The sequence below is a fragment of the Primulina eburnea genome, chromosome 12 (genome assembly GCF_022965805.1).
Source record: "Primulina eburnea isolate SZY01 chromosome 12, ASM2296580v1, whole genome shotgun sequence".
NCBI lineage: Eukaryota > Viridiplantae > Streptophyta > Magnoliopsida > Lamiales > Gesneriaceae > Primulina > Primulina eburnea.
In genome coordinates this window covers 5,689,700-5,713,599 of record NC_133112.1, presented here as the reverse complement: position 1 = coordinate 5,713,599, position 23,900 = coordinate 5,689,700, and the positions used below count along the sequence as shown (strand labels likewise).

Below are 23,900 nucleotides of genomic sequence, written 5' to 3'. Positions count from 1 at the left end.
CTAATTTTATATTATTTTATTTATTTATGCTACATATCTAATTTTAGTGATTAGATGTCTCATTTTTGTTTTGTATAAAATATCGATGGATCATTATATTTAAAAATAAAAAAGATGAAGCTCATCGATATTTTTTTATTTTACGATCATTTTATACAAATAGTCAAATACACAAGGAGATTTTCTCTAAGCACAATAATCGAAAAGTGGTGTATGAGATATTGTGATATATAAAAGGTTCGAATTGTATTTTACTCTGTTGTAAATTTTGGTAGTATCATAGCCAAAACCACATATTCAATTGATATAGTTGCTAATTGGTTCAGTTATTGGGTTGCAAACAACGATGTCCTTCGCACTGTAACAATACAAATGTGGTGTTTGAAATGCCATACAGTTTAAAAGCACATATAGCTTTTGGTATGATGTTCAGTGTTCCATCCTGCACTAAGGTTTGGATGAAATCTCAATTCCTTTTATAGTAGTGATAGGAAGTACAAAGATGAATGCAATCTGTTAATTTATGGGAGAAATATCGACTAGCTAAAATCCCAATGTGTTAAATGAAGAAACGAAGAAGGAAAAGCTCTGCTCTCATGGAGCTGAAATTCCAATGTATTAAGAAAGACGTACTGAAGAATACATGCTATTTATATGTCTAATACTGTAAACCGTAAAAGTGCTAACCTAACAATTAAAACAATTAACAAATGAAAGGAAAGCGTACTAATGGAAACACGTTTCTCTTACAATAGTATAACCAACACTATAACCAACACTCCCCCCTCAAGCTTGATACAAGTTTCGAGTACCAAGCTTGCATAGAAGATGATGATGCTGATCCTTCCCCAAACTCTTGGTAAAAATGTCAGCAAGCTGATCATTGGAAGAAACATAAGCCGTTTGAATAATGCCCATATTAATCTTCTCACGAACCACGTGGCAATCAATTTCAATATGTTTGGTACGTTCATGATACATCGGATTAGCAGCGATGTGAAGGGCTGCCTTATTGTCACAAAAAATGGTTGCTGGAGATAGAATCTGGACGCCCATATCAAGCAAAATCCCACGGATCCAAACGATTTCATGAGTAGTAGCAGCCATTGCGCGGTACTCTGCTTCCGCTGAAGATTTGGATACAGTTTGTTGCTTTTTTGTACGCCAGGATAATAAAGAATCACCAAGCTTTACACAAAAACCAGTTAAAGACCTTCGTGACATAGGACAAGAAGCCCAATCGGAGTCACAATAGGCCAAAAGAGAGAGTGAGGTCCGGGCTGTGAGCAAGATGCCTAAACCAGGGGAACTCTTGAGATATTGTACCACTCGAAGAGCAGCATCCATGTGAGATTTCTTTGGAGAGTTCATAAATTGACTAAGGTGTTGGACTGCATAACAAATATCCGGCCGGGTGATAGTAAGATAAAGCAAGCGACCAACTAACCTTTGATAAGAATCCGGAGTGCTCAATATAGGATCAGTAGGAGAGCTGGATGTATCTGGAGCAAGTATGGTATCCAATTCCACAGTGGTCAGCTTCTTATTTTGTTCCATGGGTGTGTCACGTGGTTTACTACCAGAAACACCTGAATCAGCAATGAGTTCCAACGCATATTTGCGTTGATTAAGATAGATGCCTTGCGGTGATCGAGCAATCTCAATTCCTAAAAAGTATTTCAATTTACCGAGATCTCGAATTTGCAAATGAGAATGTAAAAAACTTTTGATCTTCGCAATCAAGTCCAAGCTACTGCCTGTGATAATAATATCATCTACATAAATCACTAGAATGGTGATATGCTGAGATTCGCGGCTAGTGAAGAGAGAATGATCATGATGAGATTGTGTGAAACCAGCAGTTTGCATGAGTCCCACAAATTTATGATTCCACTGCCTTGAGGCTTGTTTTAAACCATAAAGGGACTTACGCAAGCGACATACCTTATTAAGGCCGTGAGCATGATATCCAAGCGGGAGTTTCATAAAAATTTCTTCATCCAAATCACCTTGGATAAAAGCATTGGCAACATCCATTTGTGTCAAAGGCCAATTATTTTGGGCAGCCAAACTAATCAAGCATCGGATGGTGACTATCTTGACGGTGGGGGAAAAAGTATCATGGAAATCAATCCCCGGTTGTTGAGTATACCCTTTTGCAACCAAACGAGCTTTGAACTTATCAACTGTCCCATCGGGATGATGTTTAATCTTATAGACCCATCGACAACCAATGGGTTTAGCATGAGTAGGGAGATCGACAACATCCCAAGTATGATTAGAATCCAAAGCTGCAAGCTCTAAATCCATAGCTTTCTTCCATCTAGGATCTGTCACTGCCTCATGGTAAAAGCGAGGTTCTGTGACTGATGATATAGCAGCCACAAAGTGTTGGTAAGAGGGTGTGAACTTTGAATAAGAAAGATGTCGAGAAATGGGATATATGCAATTAGCAGAATGACTTTGTGGTAATGTAGGACAAGAATAATCTTGTGTCCACTGAGGGACTATTCTTGTTCGGTGAGACCTTCGTAGTGAAGATTGAGGATCACTACTAGGTATCGGAAGGACTGGAGGCTCATTTGGTTGTGGCATAGGACAATCATTCGAGGAAAAGCATTCTGGAAAATCGAATGATGATGGAAATGGTGGAGAATCCGACAAATTTGAGGCAAATGGAAACAAATCCTCATGAAATACGACATCCCTAGAAATAACAATCTTTCGGCTCTGTAAATTCATAACTCTATAGCCCTTTTGAACATTGGAATATCCCAGAAAAACACAAGCTTTAGCACGAGCAGCAAATTTGTTTTCAATGGTTGGGGAATTAACATAGCAAAGACAACCAAACACTTTAAGATGATTGTATGCTGGAACTTTGTTGAACAAAACTTCAAAAGGCGTTTTGGATCCTAGAATGGGAGTTGGTGTTCTATTGATGAGATACACAGATGTCAACACACAATCACCCCAAAATCTTAAAGGAAGGGAAGCTTGAAACCTTAAGGATCGTGCTATGTCAAGAACATGCCTATGTTTGCGTTCTACTACCCCATTTTGCTGTGGCGTATAAGGACATGAACTGAAATGAATAATACCTTGTGAAGCAAAGAACTCACTGCATTCGGACTTAAAGAAATCAGTCGCATTATCCGACCGAATGGATTTAATTTGAGCAGAAAATTGAGTATGCACTAAGGCAAAGAACTGCTTAAGAATGTGGAATACATCAAGCTTAGAATGCATGAGATAAACCCAAGTACCTCTTGAAAAATCATCAACTATTGTTAAGAAATATCTTTCTCCGTTGTATGTTGGTGTGTTAAATGGACCCCAAATATCCATATGTATGAGTTGAAAAAGAGAATTGGACTTTGTCAAGCTTACCTTTGGAAATGACAACCTAGATTGTTTCGATTGAGGACAAATGGAACAATGCTTTAATGACATATTCTTTGATAAAAAAGGGAGCAAACACATTCTGGAAATGGACATATGTCCCAACCTTTTGTGCCAAGTATCACAATCAACTGAAACTGAACTTTGACACACAACATTATTCTGATAATGCAAAGTATTACAACTAGGATTATAAGAAGGCAGAGACATTACAGTATTCGAAAGGCTAAAGTTTCTGAACAACTTATCATTAAGATGATATAATCCATTCTCTTCTTTACCAATCCCAACTATTCTCCCACTCATCAGGTCCTGAAATATGCAAAAACGAGGGAAAAATGTGATAGAACAGTTGTGAGATTTGGTAAACTTAGAAACAGACAAAAGGTTGAATTGAAAATGAGGAATACAAAGCACATTGTGCAATGTAATTGATGGTGACAAGCATACTGATCCAATGTAACTAACAGACAGCTTGTTACCATTTGGCAGTTTGACTGAACTAAAGGAATCAGCCATGGATTTAGCATTGTGCAATAGAAGTGAACATCCAGTCATGTGTTCATTTGCACCTGTATCAATTATCCAACTAGTGCAAGACCTTGGAAGTTCATTACCTGCCATATTAGCTGCTGGAGTATTCGAGACATGTGTGTTGTGGCCTCCCAACAATTTCATAATTTCAGCATATTGTTCTTGAGAAAAAACTGGAACAGGGGAAATACCATCGGTTTCCTTATGACTGTTGTCTTCCACTAAATTTGCCGCTACAACAGGTTTTTTTGGTTTCACATAGGTTTTCGGATTCCTCCAATTGTCACCACGAGGTTGCTGTCCATATAAGCGATGTCCCTGCGGATAACCAACCAACTTGTAGCATGTAGCTTTCGTGTGTCCTGTCCAATTGCAGTGTTCACAATATGGCTGATTTTTTCTTGGTTCTTCAGCTTTATGTTGCACAGAATAAAACACAGATACTGGTTTAGAATCCGCTGAAATCAATGATCTATGAGATTCCTCTTGTGAGATAATAGAAAAAGCTTGTCCAACACTCGGTAGTGGATTCATCATAAGAATCTGGCTACGAATCGTCATGTAACTATCATTTAATCCCATAAGAAATTGAAGTAACTTCTGCTGCTGGTCATGATTCAAGTATCGTCTAGCTGTATCACATTCACAAGACGGAAGAGTAACCAGAGATGCATATTCATCCCACATATGTTTGAGTTTCGAATAGTAAGCTGAGATTGTGCTGCTGCCTTGAACCAATCGATTTATATCGCGATGAATAGAAAAAATCCTTGATCCATTCACTTTATCAAACTGTTCTTTCAAATCACTCCAAACTATTGAAGCATCCGTTGAATACACAATTCCTCCATAGATCTCCTTAGATACTGTATTCATTATCCATGAAAGCACTAAAGCATTGCACCGCTCCCACTGATGCAAGGAAGCATGTCCAGCAGCGGGTCGCGGATGAGAACCATCGATAAAAACGATCTTATTTTTAGCTCTTAAAGCAATTAACATAGCTCGACTCCAAACTCCGTAATTCTCCACGCCAAGCAATTGATCACTCACTAGATTCATTCCTGGTGTGTCCGAAGGGTGTAAAAACAAAGGATCATTGAAATTACCTTGATTTGCCATCAATTAAAGTCTCCGCCGATCTATTAAATGCAGCTACTGAGGTAGAATCGCAACAATAACACAGCTAATTTCAGCAAGGTAATTGAGATGAAGAAACGCGACTCAAATTGGCGTAACCTAGATCTTCGTGTTGAATCAAAATGCAGGATCAAAAACGAGCCTGCTCTGATACCATGTTAAATGAAGAAACGAAGAAGGAAAAGCTCTGCTCTCATGGAGCTGAAATTCCAATGTATTAAGAAAGACGTACTGAAGAATACATGCTATTTATATGTCTAATACTGTAAACCGTAAAAGTGCTAACCTAACAATTAACAAATGAAAGGAAAGCGTACTAATGGAAACACGTTTCTCTTACAATAGTATAACCAACACTATAACCAACACAATGTACTTCTTCATAGATAGGAAGCTATCAAATAAGATTAAAAAAAAATTCCCTGGAGAAATTATTCATTAATCTTCAAAACTCTCTCCCAAGTTTTAACGAGGCTTTGTGACTGTTGTAAGCAATGGAGATATTTTAAGTTTGCAGCCTTCCTACTAAAGTTCTGTTCAAAACCTGGTGGTGCATCCATGCATCTCCACTAGGTTTCCATTAAGGATACATGCTTCATATTTAACTGATACAAGGTCCAGACTCCAGACAGAGATCAGGACACTGATATCGAGAAATTATTAGTATTCTTCAGTACAGGCAAAAATTATGAATGTTTATCTGGCTAGTGTCTGTTAGTTTTGCAAAAACTTGAGATTTCTTTGACTATTGAATAAGTAAAGAGGCAGTAAACAAACAGTATATTAAAAAAGGTAAAGCTGATAAATTTATATATGATGCAAGGCTGTTGTTTGCTGTTGAAATATATAATGTGTGTAGCCAGTGATTAAAATCTGCGCAGGAAATTTTTTGTTGGTTCCTGGTGCAACCATCGCAACTATACGATACTGGCCGTTGTGTATTGAGTGAGTTGGGAAGCACAAGTCATGGTGTAGAGTTTGTTGGATTAAATGTGAGGTTTATGGGCTTGAGGTCTATGGGTTTTTCCATGTAAGTGAATGAAAATTTAGAAAGCTGGGCTTGTCCCACATTGGAAAAATGAAGTGGCAGAGACAAGTTTATATTGTGTAACAATGATTGGTCAAGAGGCTCTCTTTCGCACACGCTGGCGCAGGGAGTTGCAAATCATGGGCCCGATTTATATACTGGCTCGACCTTCGTAAGTGTACCTCTGTTTTAGTCAATATCAGGGTTAGTTTTGGTTTAAACCCATATGTCTACAGTATTCTGTTTTTATTTTGTTTTTTGAAAAGAAAATAGATGATTTAGAATTATAGAATGGTAAAGTGTGACTTGAATGTGTTCCGTTTCTTTCAATGCAGACCAATGAAAGGCCTTTTTTACTGCGTGATTTACTTGAATCATGGAGATTACCACCGGATAGTTGATCGGAATATTCTTGTCTGTCGGCATTTTAAAGGTGATGCTTACCGGGGACTCATTACCTGTCTGATTATTGACATTGATATATATGAGATTCATGACCTCATTATCTAATCTGGTGTTCACATTCCATGCTACTTTGATGCATGCATGTGGATATAAAACTATATTACATGCAGAATGGTACCCTTATGAGTTATTGCCTCTCTCTTATTCCTTCCACTGTGCTATATGGAAAATACTGAGCACACTGAAAGTTCTGTTTCCACAGTGTATGTGTGAGTTGAGGATCAGTGTTGTGTGTTACAGAATATAGGTGTTGTGCGTAGGTGTTGCAACACTCACGACAACATGCAGCGGAAGTTACATTTTGATAAATTAACACACAACGTGAATTATAATAAAGTGACAACCGAGATATGAATTATGCACAAGTATAAAATACTTGTGCGGTGCCTCAGGGCAAAATAATTCACTAAAAAACTTGTAAGTTTACAAAAACCAATACTAGTGAAAGAATAAAACAACTCCCTTATTAAGGCGAGTAACAAATTGCATCCTAAACCTCTAACAAACCGTATAACCAATATACAAGGGATGCATCAACCGAGAAGTAAAAAGTCTTCAAAGATTCAACACACTAATCAACACAATGATTAGGTGTTGTCGTCATCGGATGTAAGCACTTCTCGGCAACACTTAAACAATAGTACGAGATAGCTTCGATCTCCAAACTCCTCGAACTCCTTCGTCTCTCTACTTGTCGTCACCCGCCGTTTTCTTCTTGTAGTCCTATTTAACCTAGACAAAAAGCAATTTCATTAGGAAACAAACTCTTTAAACATAAGGATAATATCTTAAAGATATTGCCATATCATATCATAAAAATATTATAATATCATATCAAATATTATTCACACGTCTAGAAAGGCAAAATATTAAAGATAAACATGGAAAGTATATCAAGGAATAAAATTCCTTTCAATCTCCCCCTTTTTGCCTTTCTGGACAAAACAACCCTCAAATGGTATTTGGCTGAACTCCCCCTGAATGGATAACTCAGTGACTCCCCCTGAATTTAAGCCTTCACCTGATGACAGATACAATTGGCCAGTGTTGTATGTTAGATATTGCAACAATGTAGATCATAACACCGGAATATTTCATTAATCAGGAGTGACACATATCAGAGAGAATAAAAGAACAACTGAAGTACTAGAAACATCAAGAGAGAAAATAACGCAAAATAAAATATCATTATTCATCATGACTGCCATCAGCATCTTCATCCATTTGGGCTCCACTGGTTCCAGCTGTATCATCTACTCCCCCTTTTTGTCCAGAATGGTAGCTGGCAGCAAGTAGAAGCTCATAATCTGCCACTTGATTTTCGTAATAATCAATGGTCTGCTTGGCATGAGCAATCTGTTGTCGACCATAGTCAATTTGAGCGCGAATATAGGAGACAGATAATGTAACATAACCAGGAGGCGGTGTAGGAGGTAGACTCGCAGTTAGAGGCTCAGATGTATCAGCAGTGTCAGGCTGGGGCTCAGATGTTGTGTCTTCAGTGTGGCCAACATCCGAAGCAACACTCGAACTTTGCCAGGGCAGATCAATCTTTCGGTGGCCCTTAAAGTATGCAGGAGAGATCTTCAGGGAGTCTCTAACAGGGCAGTAATCTTCATCTATATCCGGAATGAATCCTTGAGACTCCAGAATGCCATAGATCAGTGAGGGATATGGCAGTTTAGTCTTCTTGAAGTCCCCCTCAGCATATTGCAATGCTGTTGTGAAGACCAGCTTCCCAAAATTAAAGGCCCTTCCAGTGCCGATATCAAAGAGGACCAGAGCTTGTGTTCTGGTCACAGCGGTGGAATTTGTCGACGGCGTCCAATTCCAGATGGAAGTCTTATGGAGAACAGAGTAGAAAGAAGTGAGATTAGCAGCACTCAGCTTCTTAGGATAGTCAGGAAACATGGTGATCACACCTCCAGTCAGCACGGATGTTACAGCATGGATGTCAAGATCCTCGTCAGCTTCCTCAACATCGGGAGTGTCATAGAAGGCATTGATCACTGACGGAGAGAAATTGTAAATACGATCACGTACAAACACCCTTCCAAACTTCACAGAGTCCTCATCTCCAACACTCTTCAAGAGATTGCAATAAAATTCCAGCACTACACGACGGCAGTAGGGCACAGCTGTAGTGACAGTTGACAGCAACCTTCGGTTCTTGAGAAACTCAATCAGGTTGTATCTCCCATAAGCACTAACATCAATATTTTTCTCTTCTATCATCTCTCTCTGAACAAACAGCGGCCATAATGCCATGGCATCTTCAGAATAAAATTTGGGAGAGAATGACTTACTCAAGTCGTAGTTAGCAGAGTCAGTGTGGTCCTCGGTGTTGTCAACATCGTCCTCAACACCGGCAGCATCAGGGGCAGCTTCTTCTTCGAAAGATTCATTCCCCTCAGAACTAATATCTTCAGAACCCTCATCATTCTGTTCTTCAGATTCAAAATCCGATACAGATGTTGAAGAGGAATCTTCAGGAGCTCCAGGTTGATTTTGTTCAAATTCCTTCAGCATTTCTTAGTCAGGCTCATCCTCCTTGGAAATTCGTTTCTGGGCAGCCTTTTCTTCCTTAAGGTGAGCAAGAAATTCCGCCAAAGATTGTTCATCTTCTTCAGCCTTCTCTGAGGTTCCTTCACCAGCAGGACTTTGGGGATTTTGAGTGGGGGTTTGTTTTCCAGTATCAGAGGTGGAACTTGATACCTTTGCTGCAGCAGTTGGTCTGGGACGAGCCACCAACTCAAAATCAGCATCATCGGAGTCGTCCCCCGATGAGAAATCGGTGTCCAGAAGATTAGAAGTTGTAGATGCCCGTGGTTTCTTGGTTGGAACAAAGTCAGGGTCGAACCCTGCTTGTCTCTTTGACTTTCTGCGCATGGGGGCAGGGGGAAATGCTCTGTTCAGGGCTTCGAAATCTGGTGGATTCTCAACATCAATCTCATTCCCAGGTTCCCCAGGGACGATAGTTTCCAGTGGCATTGGTTCATCTGATAGAGCCACAATTTCCTTTCCCTCGACATTAACTTCGGTGGAGGGTGTTGTGTCCGGTGACTCACCACCCATACTTGCAGCCATTTCACTCCTTATATCTTGAGGATCAAAACCAGCCATCAGCAAAATCACGAAACAAAGTGGTAGAAAGATTTCGAACTGCACAGAAATTTTCACAAATGATTTGCGCGAAAAACAAATGAACAGCAAGGGTATGCGAAATATTGAGAATGTGAGGGAAAGAGTAAACAGTAAAGCTAGTCTCTATACCCCCGCAAGAATTTAAGCATTACCCTCCAACGGTAATATTTTGTTAAGCCGCGACTACAGCCCTTTCCGAATCAGTTTTTTTTTTCGCTCACCCAACGGTAACTTTTTCTGAACCGGTGTAATTATTATTTCAAGAAACCAATCAGAACAAAACGCCACATCAAATTAACCCCACAATCAGTTAGAAATCAAGAATATTCAAGATTAAGTTGGTTAGGTTATTTTTCGAATTTCATGAATTAAAAACTGGCACCCCACTGGATATGATGAATTCACAAAACAGCAGTATGAATGACCTAAGTTTATGCCTATGATATGATCAGAAATGAAATAAACACGCATGTGGTAAAACTATGATCAGTCTGTACTTAGGTGTTGGCAACACCTCTTGGCAACACTCACAGGTTGGACTCAAACTTTCTTAAACATGTTTAATTCAGGCATGGTAGCTCCCACTCTAGAAGAACGGTCTTCAAAGGACTCCTCTAGGTAGCTTTTTCCATCTGTATTCTGACTTAGAAGTGGTAGCTCCCACACTAGAAGAACGGTCTTTATTGGACTCCTCTAGGTAGCTTTTTCCATTTTCTTCTAAACAAAAATTTTGATCTATTTCATCCTCTTTTCTATTTTGCACCTTATTGCTCAAGAATATTTCGAAGTCATTAGTGGATAAGATCATGTAGTACATGAACATCTTCACATTTTTACGACTTAGTTTGAGCACACTTCATACTTCAGAGAATTTTGATAGAAAGTTCGATTCACACCTGAGAGCACGCCATTCAGTATCCTACACTTGTACAGGCTACACACAAAACAGGATGTATGCAATATGTCTAGCATCCTAAAAATAAAATGTACATGCATGCTAAGTGTTGTCCGCGGGTGTTGTAACACCGAGGACAACATCCGTGAGTGATCATTGTGCACACAAGCTGAGAGACTTCCTAAGATTGGAAAATCTCTCAAAGTCCAATGGTTTTGTAAAGATATCAGCCAGTTGGTTATCAGTAATAATAAATTCCATTCGAATTATACCCTTCTCAACTAAATCTCGAATAAAATGATGTCTAATGTCTATGTGTTTCGTTCGAGAGTGTTGTACTGGGTTTTTTGAAATATCAATTGCACTTGAGTTGTCACAGTATACAATTAAGGTGTCACTGTTGAATCCATAATCTTTAACCATTTGATTCATCCACAAAAGTTGTGAACAGCAACTAGCAGCTGTGACATACTCAGATTCAGCAGTGGACAAGGATACACAATTTTACTTTCTACTATACCATGACACCAAATTGTTACCAAGATAAAAACATCCACCAGTGATACTCTTCCTATCATCTAGGTTTCCTGCCCAATCAGCATCACTAAAACCCACTAAATTGGTGTTTGTTTCTTTGGTGTACCACAAGCCTAAGTCAACTGTTCCAGAAATATAACGCAAAATTCTTTTAACAGCTTTTAAATGAGTGACTTTAGGATCAGCTTGGTACCTGGCACACAAACATACACTAAACATGATGTCGAGACGACTTGCACTCAAGTAAAGGAGACTGCCTATGATGCTGCGATACTGGGTGTTGTCAACACTTGCAGCAACATCGTCCTTGGATAGTTTTTCAGTCGACCCCATTGGAGTTTTCATGTGTTTAGTGTTCTCAGTAGAAAATTTCTTTACCACATTCTTGGCATACTTAGATTGGCATAGAAAAATACCATCATGCATTTGTTTAATTTGTAAACCAAGAAAGAAACTCAATTCTCCTACCATACTCATTTCAAATGTGGTAGACATACATTTAACAAAATCATCAACATGCTTTTGAGAAGAAGCACCAAAGATTATGTCATCCACATAAATTTGACACACAAGTATATCATGCTTTGACTTTTTAATAAAAATGGTTTTATCAACCTCACCTCGTTTGAAGCCCAAGTCAAGCAGATATTCCGTAAGCTTATCATACCATGCCCGTGGAGCTTGTTTCAGTCCATACAGTGCCTTTTTCAACTTGTAGACATGGTTCGGGTGGTGTGGATCTTCAAATCCTTTAGGTTGGCTTACATACGCTTCTTCTTCCAAAATGCCATTCAAAAATGCACTTTTCACATCCATTTGATATAATTTTATATCCATGTGACAAGCAATAGCAAGTAAAAGTCGGACTGATTCAATTCGAGCAACAGGGGCAAATGTTTCATCAAAATCAATCCCTTCAATTTCAGTATACCCTTGAGCAACTAGCCTAGCTTTGTTTCTCACAACAATTCCGGATTCATCAGTTTTGTTTTTAAAGATCCATTTGGTTCCAATAACATTCACATTATCGGGTCTAGGAACCAAATCCCACACATCATTTCTAACAAATTGTTCAAGTTCCTCATGCATAGCATTGACCCAAAATTCATCTATTAAGGCTTCATTAACATTTTTGGGTTCAATTAGAGAAACAAAACAAGAATGGCTTACCTGAGAGTATACGGAAGTCATGCATACTAGTCCCATCATTTTCCGATAGTCCACCTTCTCCTTTCTTCTAGTTTGCATTCCTTCAAATGTCTCTCCAATGATCTGGGACGAAGGATGATTTTTCTGAATCTTGCTGGGAATGTCAGACCCATTTGTTACATCAACATCATCTTCCCCATTTTCTTCTGGTTCATCATTTGCTTCTGCCAGTGCAGGTGTTGGCTTCGGTGTTACAACACCGGGTGCAACAGCTGTGTTAGGCAGTGGCTCACTTACATTCAGCAGCCCATCAACATCATCCTCGATTGTTTTTCCCGTCAGATCTGCAAGATCATCAAAAACAACATTAATAGATTCCATAGTCGTCCTTGTTCTAAGATTATACATGCGATATGCACGACTGTTGGATGAATAGCCAAGGAATAAACATTTGTCACTTTTAGAATCAAACTTTGCAAGATGGTCTCAATCATTCAAAACATAACATACACACCCAAAAACATGAAAATACTTCAGGTTCGGCCTCTTTCCCATGATGATTTCATAGGATGTCATAGTAGAACCATTCCTTAAGTACACACGATTTGAAATATGACATGCTGTGTTTAAGGCCTCAGCCCAAAATCTTTTTGAAATATTCTTTGAACTTAGCATGACCCTAGCCATTTCTTGCAGTGTCCTGTTCTTCCTTTCGGCTATTCCATTTTGTTGGGGAGTCTTAGGGGCCGAAAATTCATGAGTTATCCCTCTCTTTTCACAGAATGATATAAAGTGTGAGTTTTCAAATTCTTTACCATGATCGGTCCTTATCTTTCCAACACTCAGATTATGTAGATTAGTGATCTTAGCATGTAATTTCTTAAAAACTTCAAATGTATCGGATTTTTCTCTAAGAAATCTTACCCATGTAAAGCGAGAGAAATCATCCACACAAACACATGAATACTTCTTACCTCCAAGGCTTTCCACTTCCATTGAACCCATAAGATCCATGTGCAACAGTTCAAGACACCGTGTTGTCCCAAAGTGTTGCAACACTTGATGAGGAACACGTGTCTGCTTACCCTTTTGACATGCACCACAAACATAAGGAATTCCAGAGGATAAATTAGGCATACCTCTCACAGCATCGTACTTACCAAGATTCTTTAGTGTCTTGAAATTTGCATGACCTAATTTTTGATGCCACAAGTTCAGTTCACTCACCTTTGAATGATTGCACACCAGGTCTTCTCCAAGTTGATAGCAATTGTCAGCAGACTTTGTACCTGACAAAATACAAGTATTAGTATTATCAAAAACTTCACAATTGTCTTTATCAAACTTAACATATAAACCATCATCACAAAGTTGACTTATGCTTAATAAGTTTGAGTTAAGCCCTTCAACATAAAGCACATTGTGTAGACTAGGCAATCCATCAACATTCAAGGTTCCTTTGCCAGCAATTTTTCCTTTTGCACCTCCTCCATATGTCACATGACCATTCTGTAATTCAACATAGTCAATCAAATGGTCCTTAGAGCCTGTCATGTGGCGTGAGCAGCCACTGTCAAAGTACCATATACCTGCAATGTTAGTTTTTAATGAAGTATAGATAACAGAACATTTAATATTGGCCTTGGGTACCCAAACCTTTTTTACCGATGGCTTCCTGTTGGCAGTGTTGCGCCGAGTGTTGTACAACACCTGTGGCAACACCTGTTTAGATTCCCATCTTTTGTAGTCATCTCTAAGTTTAAAACAGTAGGGTTTGATGTGACCAGGTCTAAAACAGTAGTGACAGATGAAGTGACGTTTCCTAGACTTGGACTTCTTGGTAGACAATTGCCTCTTCGATGGAGCACCTTTACCAGTGTGTGGAACATTCGAAGTTTCAGCCTTTTACTTGACAAAGACAGTTGGCTTTCTTTCAGTATTGGATGATTCTCCAATTTCAAACAAGCTATTTGAATAACCAAGTCCAGCTTTGTCATTCTTTCCATTCATTAGAAGTGAATCAAGTTTAGATGTACTTGAATTAAGCTTGGCAAAAATTTGAGATGATTTTTCAAGCTCCTCCTTGACTTTGCATAGCTCCAGATCTTTCTTGCTCAAGATTACTTCAAGTCGTGATACTTGAGACTTCAACTCAGTGTTCTCTTTGGATAGAATTGCATTCAATTTATTTCGTTTGATCCAGTCTTCGTACAATTCTTCATACATTGTCTGCACACTTTCCAGAGTGATCTCATCATCATCTATTTCTTGATTTTCAGACTGACTTGATTCATTAAGGGTTGTAGAATTGAGACATAAGGAATTTGACGAGATGTTGCGACCAAGTATTGCAACACCGGTGGCAACACCCAATGGGTTGATTTGCATTAAGCGTTTCTCCTTGATCACAGCAGACAACGATATATGTTTTTCAGATTCATTTGATTCTTGGTCATCATCAGACTCTTCATCACTTAGAGTGACAGTCATGCCTTTGTTTCTTCGAAGTCGATTGGCACATTCATTGGCATAATGTCCATATCCGGAACACTCTCTACATTGCACTGAATCCAGATTTTTGACATTTGATTGGATTTGCAATTCGGTTTTCGGTCGAAATTGTCCTTTCATAGGAGTAAACTTTTGAGCTTTTGCAGAAGTGGAGTTATTTGGCAACTCAGATTTTTGTCCAATTATCTTACTTTCTCTCATAGTCTTCAAGTAATCTCCAAATTTCTTAGTAAACAGAGAGATCGATTCTTCACCTAAATCAGACTTATCCACCTCTTTAGATATTTGAAAGATTTCATCATAAGATTCGGTTGAGGCTTCAAAGGCTATTGTCTTCCCTTTATCCTTCCTTTGCAAATCAAGATTCATCTCAAAAGTTCTGAGAGAACTCATTAATTCATCCAGGTTGATCGTTGAAGTGTCCTTAGATTCTTCAATAGCACAGACTTTGACATTGAATCTCTCAAGAAGAGATCTTAGGACCTTGTTCACCAGTCTTTCATTTGGTATGGGATCTCCTAGACCATGTGATTCGTTTGAGAGTTGTCTCAACCGGCAGTCATACTCAAAAATAGACTCCTTGTCCTCCATTCTCAGGCTTTCAAATTTTGATGACACCATCCTCAGCCTAGTTTTACGCACACTTGCGGATCCTTCACAGTGCTTCTGGAGTATCTCTCAAGCATCTTTGGCGCATACACAAGTGGTGATTAAATTAAACATCCTTGTGTCAACAGATGAAAATATAGCATTGAGAGCCTTGGAATTGTAGTTTGAAGATTGCACTTCATCGACAGTCCATGTACTTTCAGGTTTGAGCCGTGTGTCTCCATCAGCATCCTCGAGTTTTGGTGGACTCCAACCATCAAGTACACGTTGCCAAGCTCTTTCATCAATGGATTTAATAAAAACTCTCATTTTTACTTTCCACAATGCATAGTTTGATCCATCCAACACGGGAGGCCTAAAAACAGTATTTGTTGATCCTTCCATGATCCCTTTTCACTCTGAAAACAAAACAAAACAGGATCTCACTTAGTAGCGTCAAGTGGAAGCTCTGATACCAATTGAAAGTTCTGTTTCCACAGTGTATGTGTGAGTTGAGGATCAGTGTTGTGTGTTACAGAATATAGGTGTTGTGCGTAGGTGTTGCAACACTCACGACAACATGCAGCGGAAGTTACGTTTTGACAAATTAACACACAACGTGAATTATAATAAAGTGACAACCGAGATATGAATTATGCACAAGTATAAAATACTTGTGCGGTGCCTCAGGACAAAATAATTCACTAGAAAACTTGTAAGTTTACAAAAACCAATACTAGTGAAAGAATAAAACAACTCCCTTATTAAGGCGAGTAACAAATTGCATCCTAAACGTCTAACAAACCGTATAACCAATATACAAGGGATGCATCAACCGAGAAGTAAAAAGTCTTCAAAGATTCAACACACTAATCAACACAATGATTAGGTGTTGTCGTCATCGGATGTAAGCACTTCTCGGCAACACTTAAACAATAGTACGAGATAGCTTCGATCTCCAAACTCCTCGAACTCCTTCGTCTCTCTACTTGTCGTCACCCGCCGTTTTCTTCTTGTAGTCCTATTTAACCTAGACAAAAAGCAATTTCATTAGGAAACAAACTCTTTAAACATAAGGATAATATCTTAAAGATATTGCCATATCATATCATAAAAATATTATAATATCATATCAAATATTATTCACACGTCTAGAAAGGCAAAATATTAAAGATAAACATGGAAAGTATATCAAGGAATAAAATTCCTTTCACACACTAAACAGGTAGCCACTGTGAAATAGCATAAAACCAAGATAAAGTAGCTGCAAACATAAATAAAAATGATTATTTGGTCTTGTTAATCTGTGTCCTAAGAGAATTGCCTATTTCAATGGTTTAAACTATCCTGGGAAGTTATCATTGAAATTCTGTACTTTTAGATGTTCCTGTCTTATTTATTCAAAGGAATGGTATTCGGGGTTGAACATGCAGCTGATCTAATGATGCTGGATTTAGAAAGAATTTAGTGTATTTGAGAGTTTAAATATGATCGACTTATTGCTTTGATCGGAAATATTTCAGTTGAATTAACAGATCTTGAATTTGCATATGGCTTTTGAATCATTTATACCTGCTTCATCTCATTAACCTATGTTAAAGCCTGAACTTTCTTGAGCTCTTAACCCTTTCCCACGTAGGTCATTTTTTTCCAGTAAATGAGCGTGCTGCAAGAAATATCAGAAATCTTTATAAAATCAGTAATATTAATTTATACATTATAAAAATGATATATAAATGAATAGCATAACTAGGGAAGCTCGACAGCATTTGAGTAATTTGAGGTCAGCAAAAACATGACTTGTCCAAAACCTAGCTCAAGTCGAGCTTTATTCGAGTCTTTCAACTTGCTTGCACCACTACTGGAAATCGTGTATGGGATAGCAAAGTTGGGAGTATAGGTGATCCAAAAAAAGATATTTTAGCTAGGGATGTAAACAATCCAAACCAAGTCGAACAGTATCAAGCTTGAGATTGGCTTGTTTAAGATTAATTCAAGCTCGAGCTCGAGCTTGATTCGAGCTTTTATAATCTGGCTTGAATTTGGCTCGTTTAAGATTTATAGAGCTCGAGCTATTCGAGCTTTTATCATCAGGCTAGAATTCGACTTGTCTTGAAATTACTAAGCTCGTGAAAAGCTCGAGTTCGACTCGTTAAAAGCTCGTTTATCATGTTAATCAAGCCGGGCTCGAGCTTGGTTTATTAATAGCTCGTTTATCATATTTAGCAAGCCTGACTTGAGCTCGGCTCGTTTTCGAGTTCGTAAAACATACAAATGAGCTTGAATTTGAGCTTGATTCGAGCTTGTTAAAATTAAATATATCTATGAACTAATTTTATATTAGACATAAAAGTTTAACTTTTATTAGTACTAATATTTTTATTTGTCAACTCAACAAATGAGTCAAGCTCGAGCTTACGAGCCACTTAAACGAGCCGAGTTCGAGCTCGCGAGCCTATTAACGAACATGTTTGCGAACTCCCGAGCCGAATACGCTTAGGCTTGAGCTTGGTTTGATTAGGTTGTCGAGCTCAAAATCGAGCTTGAGCTTGGTTTAATATGATTAACAAACGAACTCAAACAAGCTTTTTATCGAGCCGATCTCCGAATAGCTCGCGAATGATTTGGTTTGTTTACAAACCTAATTTTAGCTCAAGCTTAAACTCAAAATGAAGAAGCTTGAGCTTTAGCTTGAGTTCAAGGTTCATAAACTTTTTTGTAGTTTTTTGTATATATAATTGACAATAATATGTATTAAGAATAGTTTTAAACATATAATAATGAATTATACAATATATATTAGGAAAATTATAAAAAGAATTTTGAAAACGACTCATAAGCCGTCCCACGAGCTTTTGCACGACTAATGTTGAGCTCAAGCTGGCTATACTTGAGTTATAGCCTGGAAGAGAACACAAATAGGGCTGATGAGTATTTGTCTCCTTACTTTAAGCTGATTATTATTAACTGCAGTTGTCTCAATGTTATATTTGCAGCTTGCTGCTTTCAACATGGGATCCATTCTTCTTTAGTCTTTATTCCAAAAAAATAATCGAACTGCGGTGCTAGTTCTTCTAGCTCCAAATTCACAATATTCTACAGACACCTTTCTCATCAGATTTCAAGTTTTGCATCAAGAAGAGCGACAGGATCCGAATGGGTGAAGCACTGGGAAGGTAGCATGATGGTAAATGCTAGTTTCCATTTTTAAAAAATCACATTTATAAAGTTGACCGATTTATTTTTCAACAGTGAATTGCACAGTGTCAAAGATTTGTTTCGGATTTAACAGTTTTACTTGCTTCCGACATTTTTATAGACTGACTTTGTTAGCATTGAGCTGATTATTATTTGTGTTATTAAAGCTTTACTTGGATTCGGCTGTTTTTCTATGGATTCAAAGTCCAACCTTTTATTCATTGCTTTCAAGTAAGACCTTCCGTATATGTATCTATACTGATACCTTTTAAATATGTATTGAGTGTTTCATAAAAACGGTCAAGAAATCAAGACTAGCCTGGTTATCAGGAAGTAAGGAAGTGGAAGCCAAGAAGTCAGTTGATATGATCCGTGAATGGGAAGACTTTGAGGGGACAGTCCTTCAAACCATCTCTGGATCGAGTCAACCAGAGTCGTCAAGAACAATTTACACTTGATTTTATCCTCATAACAGTGTAACAGCGGTATAATCTTATCATCTGTTACGTGGAATTGACAAAAACTTTATTGGAAAACCATTGTGCTAAAGTACCTTGTATTATTAAATTGATTGACAGCTCAAATCCTCAAGCCGACAATTGTTTTTCGTAGTACATGCATTGCTTATTGGTCCACAACCCCAAAATTAGAGTGACGTTTCAGCTATCAATTTAAAAACCTATCGAGTTATTAATTAATTTTATCTCAGATAAAATCGTTTTCTCGTGAAGATTTGATTCGAGAAATTTATTGATATACATAACGTGCCATTTAGTATTAACGCGAAGTATTCAGATGTTATCATTGATCTTCAACATTTTCAATTAGTTCTTCGGTGGATAATGCTCTGTATACCTTCCACCCACTTCTGTCGGTGTATCTTAGTCTTGCATTTGAACTCCATTAGACCCTGAGAGGTTTTAACACCAAAGTACAATTCCAAGTTGTCCCTTTCTTTCTTGAATGGCCATCCATCACTCTCATCAATCACTTCGTACAAGATACCTGTTCATATCCAAATACTTCCTCTCTTTAATATTCATTATTAGGACAAATTTCCAAGGATTACTGGTCATGCATTAAACACATAAAAATCGCATCTTTCTAGTTAGGCTAAGAGATTTCATCAACTAATTTAGAAATAGGTCTTTTGCATTCATCTCTTCCGTAAATAGTAAGGGAGTAAAGTGTCAACAACATTAAATATAGAGTACGTGAATTTACAATATTCAGTTCGAAGCATTTGAGGTTTTTACTCATGTTTTATTGCATTTCATGCTTATACAATTTACCATGAGTGCTGCTAGCAAAATGTTGAGAACTCACTTTCTTTCTTTTTGGAGAAGGCTCCACCAACATGTTTACTCTTGAGTCTTATTGTTACCTGCAACCTCAACATTTCTTTCGGTCAGCTGTGCAAGACTTTGTATGAGCATATATATTTTTTATATGTTCATTTCTACATCTACACATTATTCTACATACCTGGCATTTCTTGTTGATGAATACAGAGACATGTTTCCATCTTAACCCACCTAAGAATTCAAAGAAACGAGAATTAGACTCCTCGAAATAACCGTTGTTGCTAGCATGTAAGTAACAATTTGTTCGAGCATGAATCAAAGTGAATATTTAGGACCAATGTTAATGAGTTTTGCTTGATGTTTTATAAGATATTTGAGTTCAGAAACTTTAAGATTTCGACGATTTGCTACTAAATCAAGAGAGGTATTTGATATTGAGGGTATACCTTGTTGGGTGTGTTGCAGCAAGTCACCTTCACAAGGAATGTATTCTTCCTGCATTTTGCTTTGAGCAACTATCATGCCCTTCTCATATGGGCTTATGGCTGCACTCCTCTTTGCTTCCTGGGGCAATCTTGCTTTCAGAGCTGCTTCTCCCCGCAAGGCTGTTAATTATATATGAAGATTTGTAAGAATCAATACTTAAAATTTAAGAAACAGCTGATTAATAAATTTATCCCAAAGTCGGGATGCTAAATCGGCCTCTGCATGTGCTATCCATGAAATTAGACCAAGGTGAATATATATGTCATTTAGAAGGATATTTTTGACTCTGAGTACTCTGATTCGTGTATGATCATGTAAGAATCACTTTCACCACAAAGAGAGTTGTGTGCATTGAGTCCAGCTATCAACCGTAAACATGAGAAGGTTTTAGTTGGTTAATCTTTCGATGAGAGTTCGATATGGAAAGTCAATTTATCCCTTTGAAATATAACAGAATTATCTGAGATGGATTTATACCGGTCGCTGCAGCAGCTGTGAAAGTGAGCAGGTCACTTGCAGTGCAAGTGCCTACTGATGATTTGACTATGGACGCCACACGCTGGTGATCTACACCCGATATTTCAGCCAACTCGATGCAGTATGAGGCCAAGAGCTGTGTGGCTGAGGCCAATGCCATGCTCATTTTCGAGCTCGAACCTTTGGAATTCTCAGTTGCAGTAGCAGCAGCCAGTGCTGCAGCTAGTCCGGCAACAGAGACAACAGAATGCATGTGAGCATTTTCCATGCGTGCCTTGTCCTTCTTTTTCACCATTTTACCACTGTTACATGACTCCTTGTGCTGAAACAAGAGCCTTCCAATTGCCCCCGAACTTGTTTCACCTTTTACAGGCTTCATCACCTTGCCTGACTGCAGGAAGTTGCTAACTTGTCAGGGAAAGGAGGTTCCATGCATGAATCTTAATTACTATGTTGGATCGGGTGCAATCACATCAAGTTGAGTCAAGATTGAGTAGAGTTCGAAAAGATTTTTGCTACTTGAGCTCGATGAAGCACTAGATTAATGTTAGTTAAAAAAAATGAAAGAAAAATTGTGATTTATCTGTGCTGGACAAGTACTCGAGCCTGATAGTCAATCTCGACCCGACCCACTATTGAGCTCAAGCTGAGCTTTAAGTCTTTAACTAAGTAACTCGAGCCAGCACGAGACATGATTGAGGTTCATTTGATTTTGCTTAACTTACATATTGTTTCGCCGTCGCTGTCTCCTGAATCGCAACTAAACTGCTTCCAAACTCAGGCGGCATCTGCTTTTTCGCAAGTGCCTTGGATATTTCATTTGCCGAAAGACTCCAAGACCTGGACAGGAACTCCATTGGCTCATTGGGTGTTTCTGGCTCAGTTATCACAGGTAAACTGGACTTGCCTTTGACTTCATCGTCCTCATGATCTACACACTGAAGCCATTCCGAAACATTCCTTTTCCATACCGGAACTTGAGCGCTACCCATTGATAATTCTGAGTAATTTGGTATAACAAACCCCCAAGATCAACAAGACTTAGCGAGTGTTGCCAACTTTTGAGTCAGACCCATATTTTATAAAGGTGACGTACAAATACCGAAAGGAGCCAAGATTTCCATGCAACGGAGCGAAATTAAAGGCTTAAAGCATAAAAAAAAATTGAAAGGGAAGAACATGGAATAGAATACATAAAAATGTTTATTAATCTATGTATGAAAGTATTAAAAAATGGAGGAGGACGGTTGATCCTTCTCGGGACAGAGGAACAGGTTCCTCAAAAACTGTGCAAGCATACGGTCTCGTGCTTTGAAGCCCAAAAAAAAAGGGGCCATGTTGTTTGAATAGCCAACTACATTACAACCACACTATTTATTTATGCATATGTTTATTGAAAGGATTCCTTTAGTAGTCAAACGTTCGTTGAATCGTCCCCCCAAATTTAAGAGATATATATATATATATATCTACTTACATATAAATATACCACTTTCAATTGTGAATTTCCCTATATGTCCTTATTTATCTAGCTTAGCAAGTTATATTCTTATATGGGTTAAGTTGTAATTTCTTGTTTGTCTTAAATAACTATAACTATCTACTTATTATTTTATTTTATTATTATTAATAAATTAAATTTAAATATACCACTTCCAATTGTGAATTTCTCTATATGTCCTTCTTTATCTAGCTTAGCAAGTTGTATTCTTATATGGGTTAACTTGTAATTTCTTTGCTTGTCTTAAATAACTATAAATAATTATTTATTATTAATATATGAGCAGTAATATTCATTGAAACATTGAATTCATTCCTTTTTTTCCCGTCTTGCAATTCTACATGGCTTCTTCTTGTTTTTTTTTCAGAGTTCGGTTAATTCTTGTCACTTTTCAGAAAATTTAAAGATTATATCTTGGTCTCTAGATTTATTTTGATGGTTATTTTGAGCTCTTCTATCCAATCTATATAGTGTACATTTATTTTACTTTTATTACATTAATTTGTTTAATGCATTGGATTTTTTAGTGTTTCATTTTATTTTAGTGATTATCTATTTTCCTCCCTCTATGAGTTTTTTAACTTAATTATTTGATGTTACGTTAGTTTATTTGATTTAATTAGTTTAATTTATCGACAGTTCGTGTTTTGTTACCATTTTTTCCTTTCGTCTTTTTTACAGTTCGGTTAATCTATATAATAAATTTATCATCTTTCACAAAATTATGAGATTATATTAGTTCCCAATGATTTATTTTGATAGTAATTTTAAGTTCTCCTCTCCCGAATTATTCTTTTTCAGAGTTCGGTTACTTCTCGTCGCTTTTCACAAAATTTGAAGATTATATCTTGGTCTCTAAGGATATATTTTTATGGTTATTTTGAGCTCCCCTATCCAAACTATATAGTGTATATTTATTTTACTTTTATTACATTAATTTGTTTAATGCATTGGATCTTTTAGTGATTATCTATTTTCCTCCTCCTATTAGTTTTTAACTTAATTATTTGATGTTATGTTAGTTTCTTTGATTTAATTAATTTAATTTATCGATGGTTCGTGTTTTGTTACCATTTCTTTTCCTTCATCTTTTCTACAGTTCGGTTAATATATTTAATAAATTTATCATCTTTCACAAAATTATGAGATTATATTAATTTCCGATGATTTATTTTGATAGTCATTTTAAGTTCTCATTTTCCGAATTATATATTAGTTTATATTTATTTTAGTTTTGTCACATCAAGAACTTTTAACCTCATTTTTAAATTTCAAAATTGTTCATGTTGTTTAAATATTATTCATGTATCACACCACATTAACTAAGTCATGATTACTAATAAATAGTATAATAATAATAATAATAATAATAATAATATTATTATTATTATTATTGCAACTCAACGGAGCATATGTGTGGGTAAATGATTGTCATTATCACCTCCACTCAAAATTTGTCATGATGAAATAGTTGAGGTGAAGTGTGGTTAAGATAGTATATTGGTTTGCTTTCGGATGAAATCATTTGATTTGTGATCAGGT

At 37.3% G+C, this 23,900-nt stretch overlaps 1 protein-coding gene and 1 long non-coding RNA gene across 3 annotated transcripts; one reads left to right on the top strand and one right to left on the bottom strand.

Annotated features, from left to right (window-relative positions):
• The first annotated feature begins 346 nt into the window (after nt 1-346).
• Nucleotides 347-19,176, top strand: LOC140807645 (uncharacterized). 2 transcript variants are annotated; one of them, XR_012112730.1, is made up of 3 exons: nt 347-452; nt 6,439-6,536; nt 18,389-19,176. It is a non-coding gene; the product is annotated as an uncharacterized lncRNA (long non-coding RNA). The 2 variants fall into 2 exon arrangements; XR_012112731.1 differs by lacking the exon at nt 347-452 and having other exon boundaries at nt 6,065-6,536; nt 18,389-18,579; nt 18,921-19,167.
• A 45-nt stretch (nt 19,177-19,221) lies between these two features.
• LOC140807644 (VAN3-binding protein) lies at nt 19,222-22,135 on the bottom strand. The gene is made up of 6 exons (XM_073164588.1): nt 21,583-22,135; nt 20,858-21,248; nt 20,341-20,499; nt 20,076-20,125; nt 19,917-19,974; nt 19,222-19,595 (listed from the first exon to the last, which is right to left on the bottom strand). The coding sequence occupies exons 1-6, from the start codon at nt 21,847-21,849 to the stop codon at nt 19,411-19,413; spliced, it is 1,110 nt and encodes a 369-aa protein (XP_073020689.1). The 5' UTR covers nt 21,850-22,135; the 3' UTR covers nt 19,222-19,410.
• Between the last annotated feature and the right edge of the window lie 1,765 nt (nt 22,136-23,900).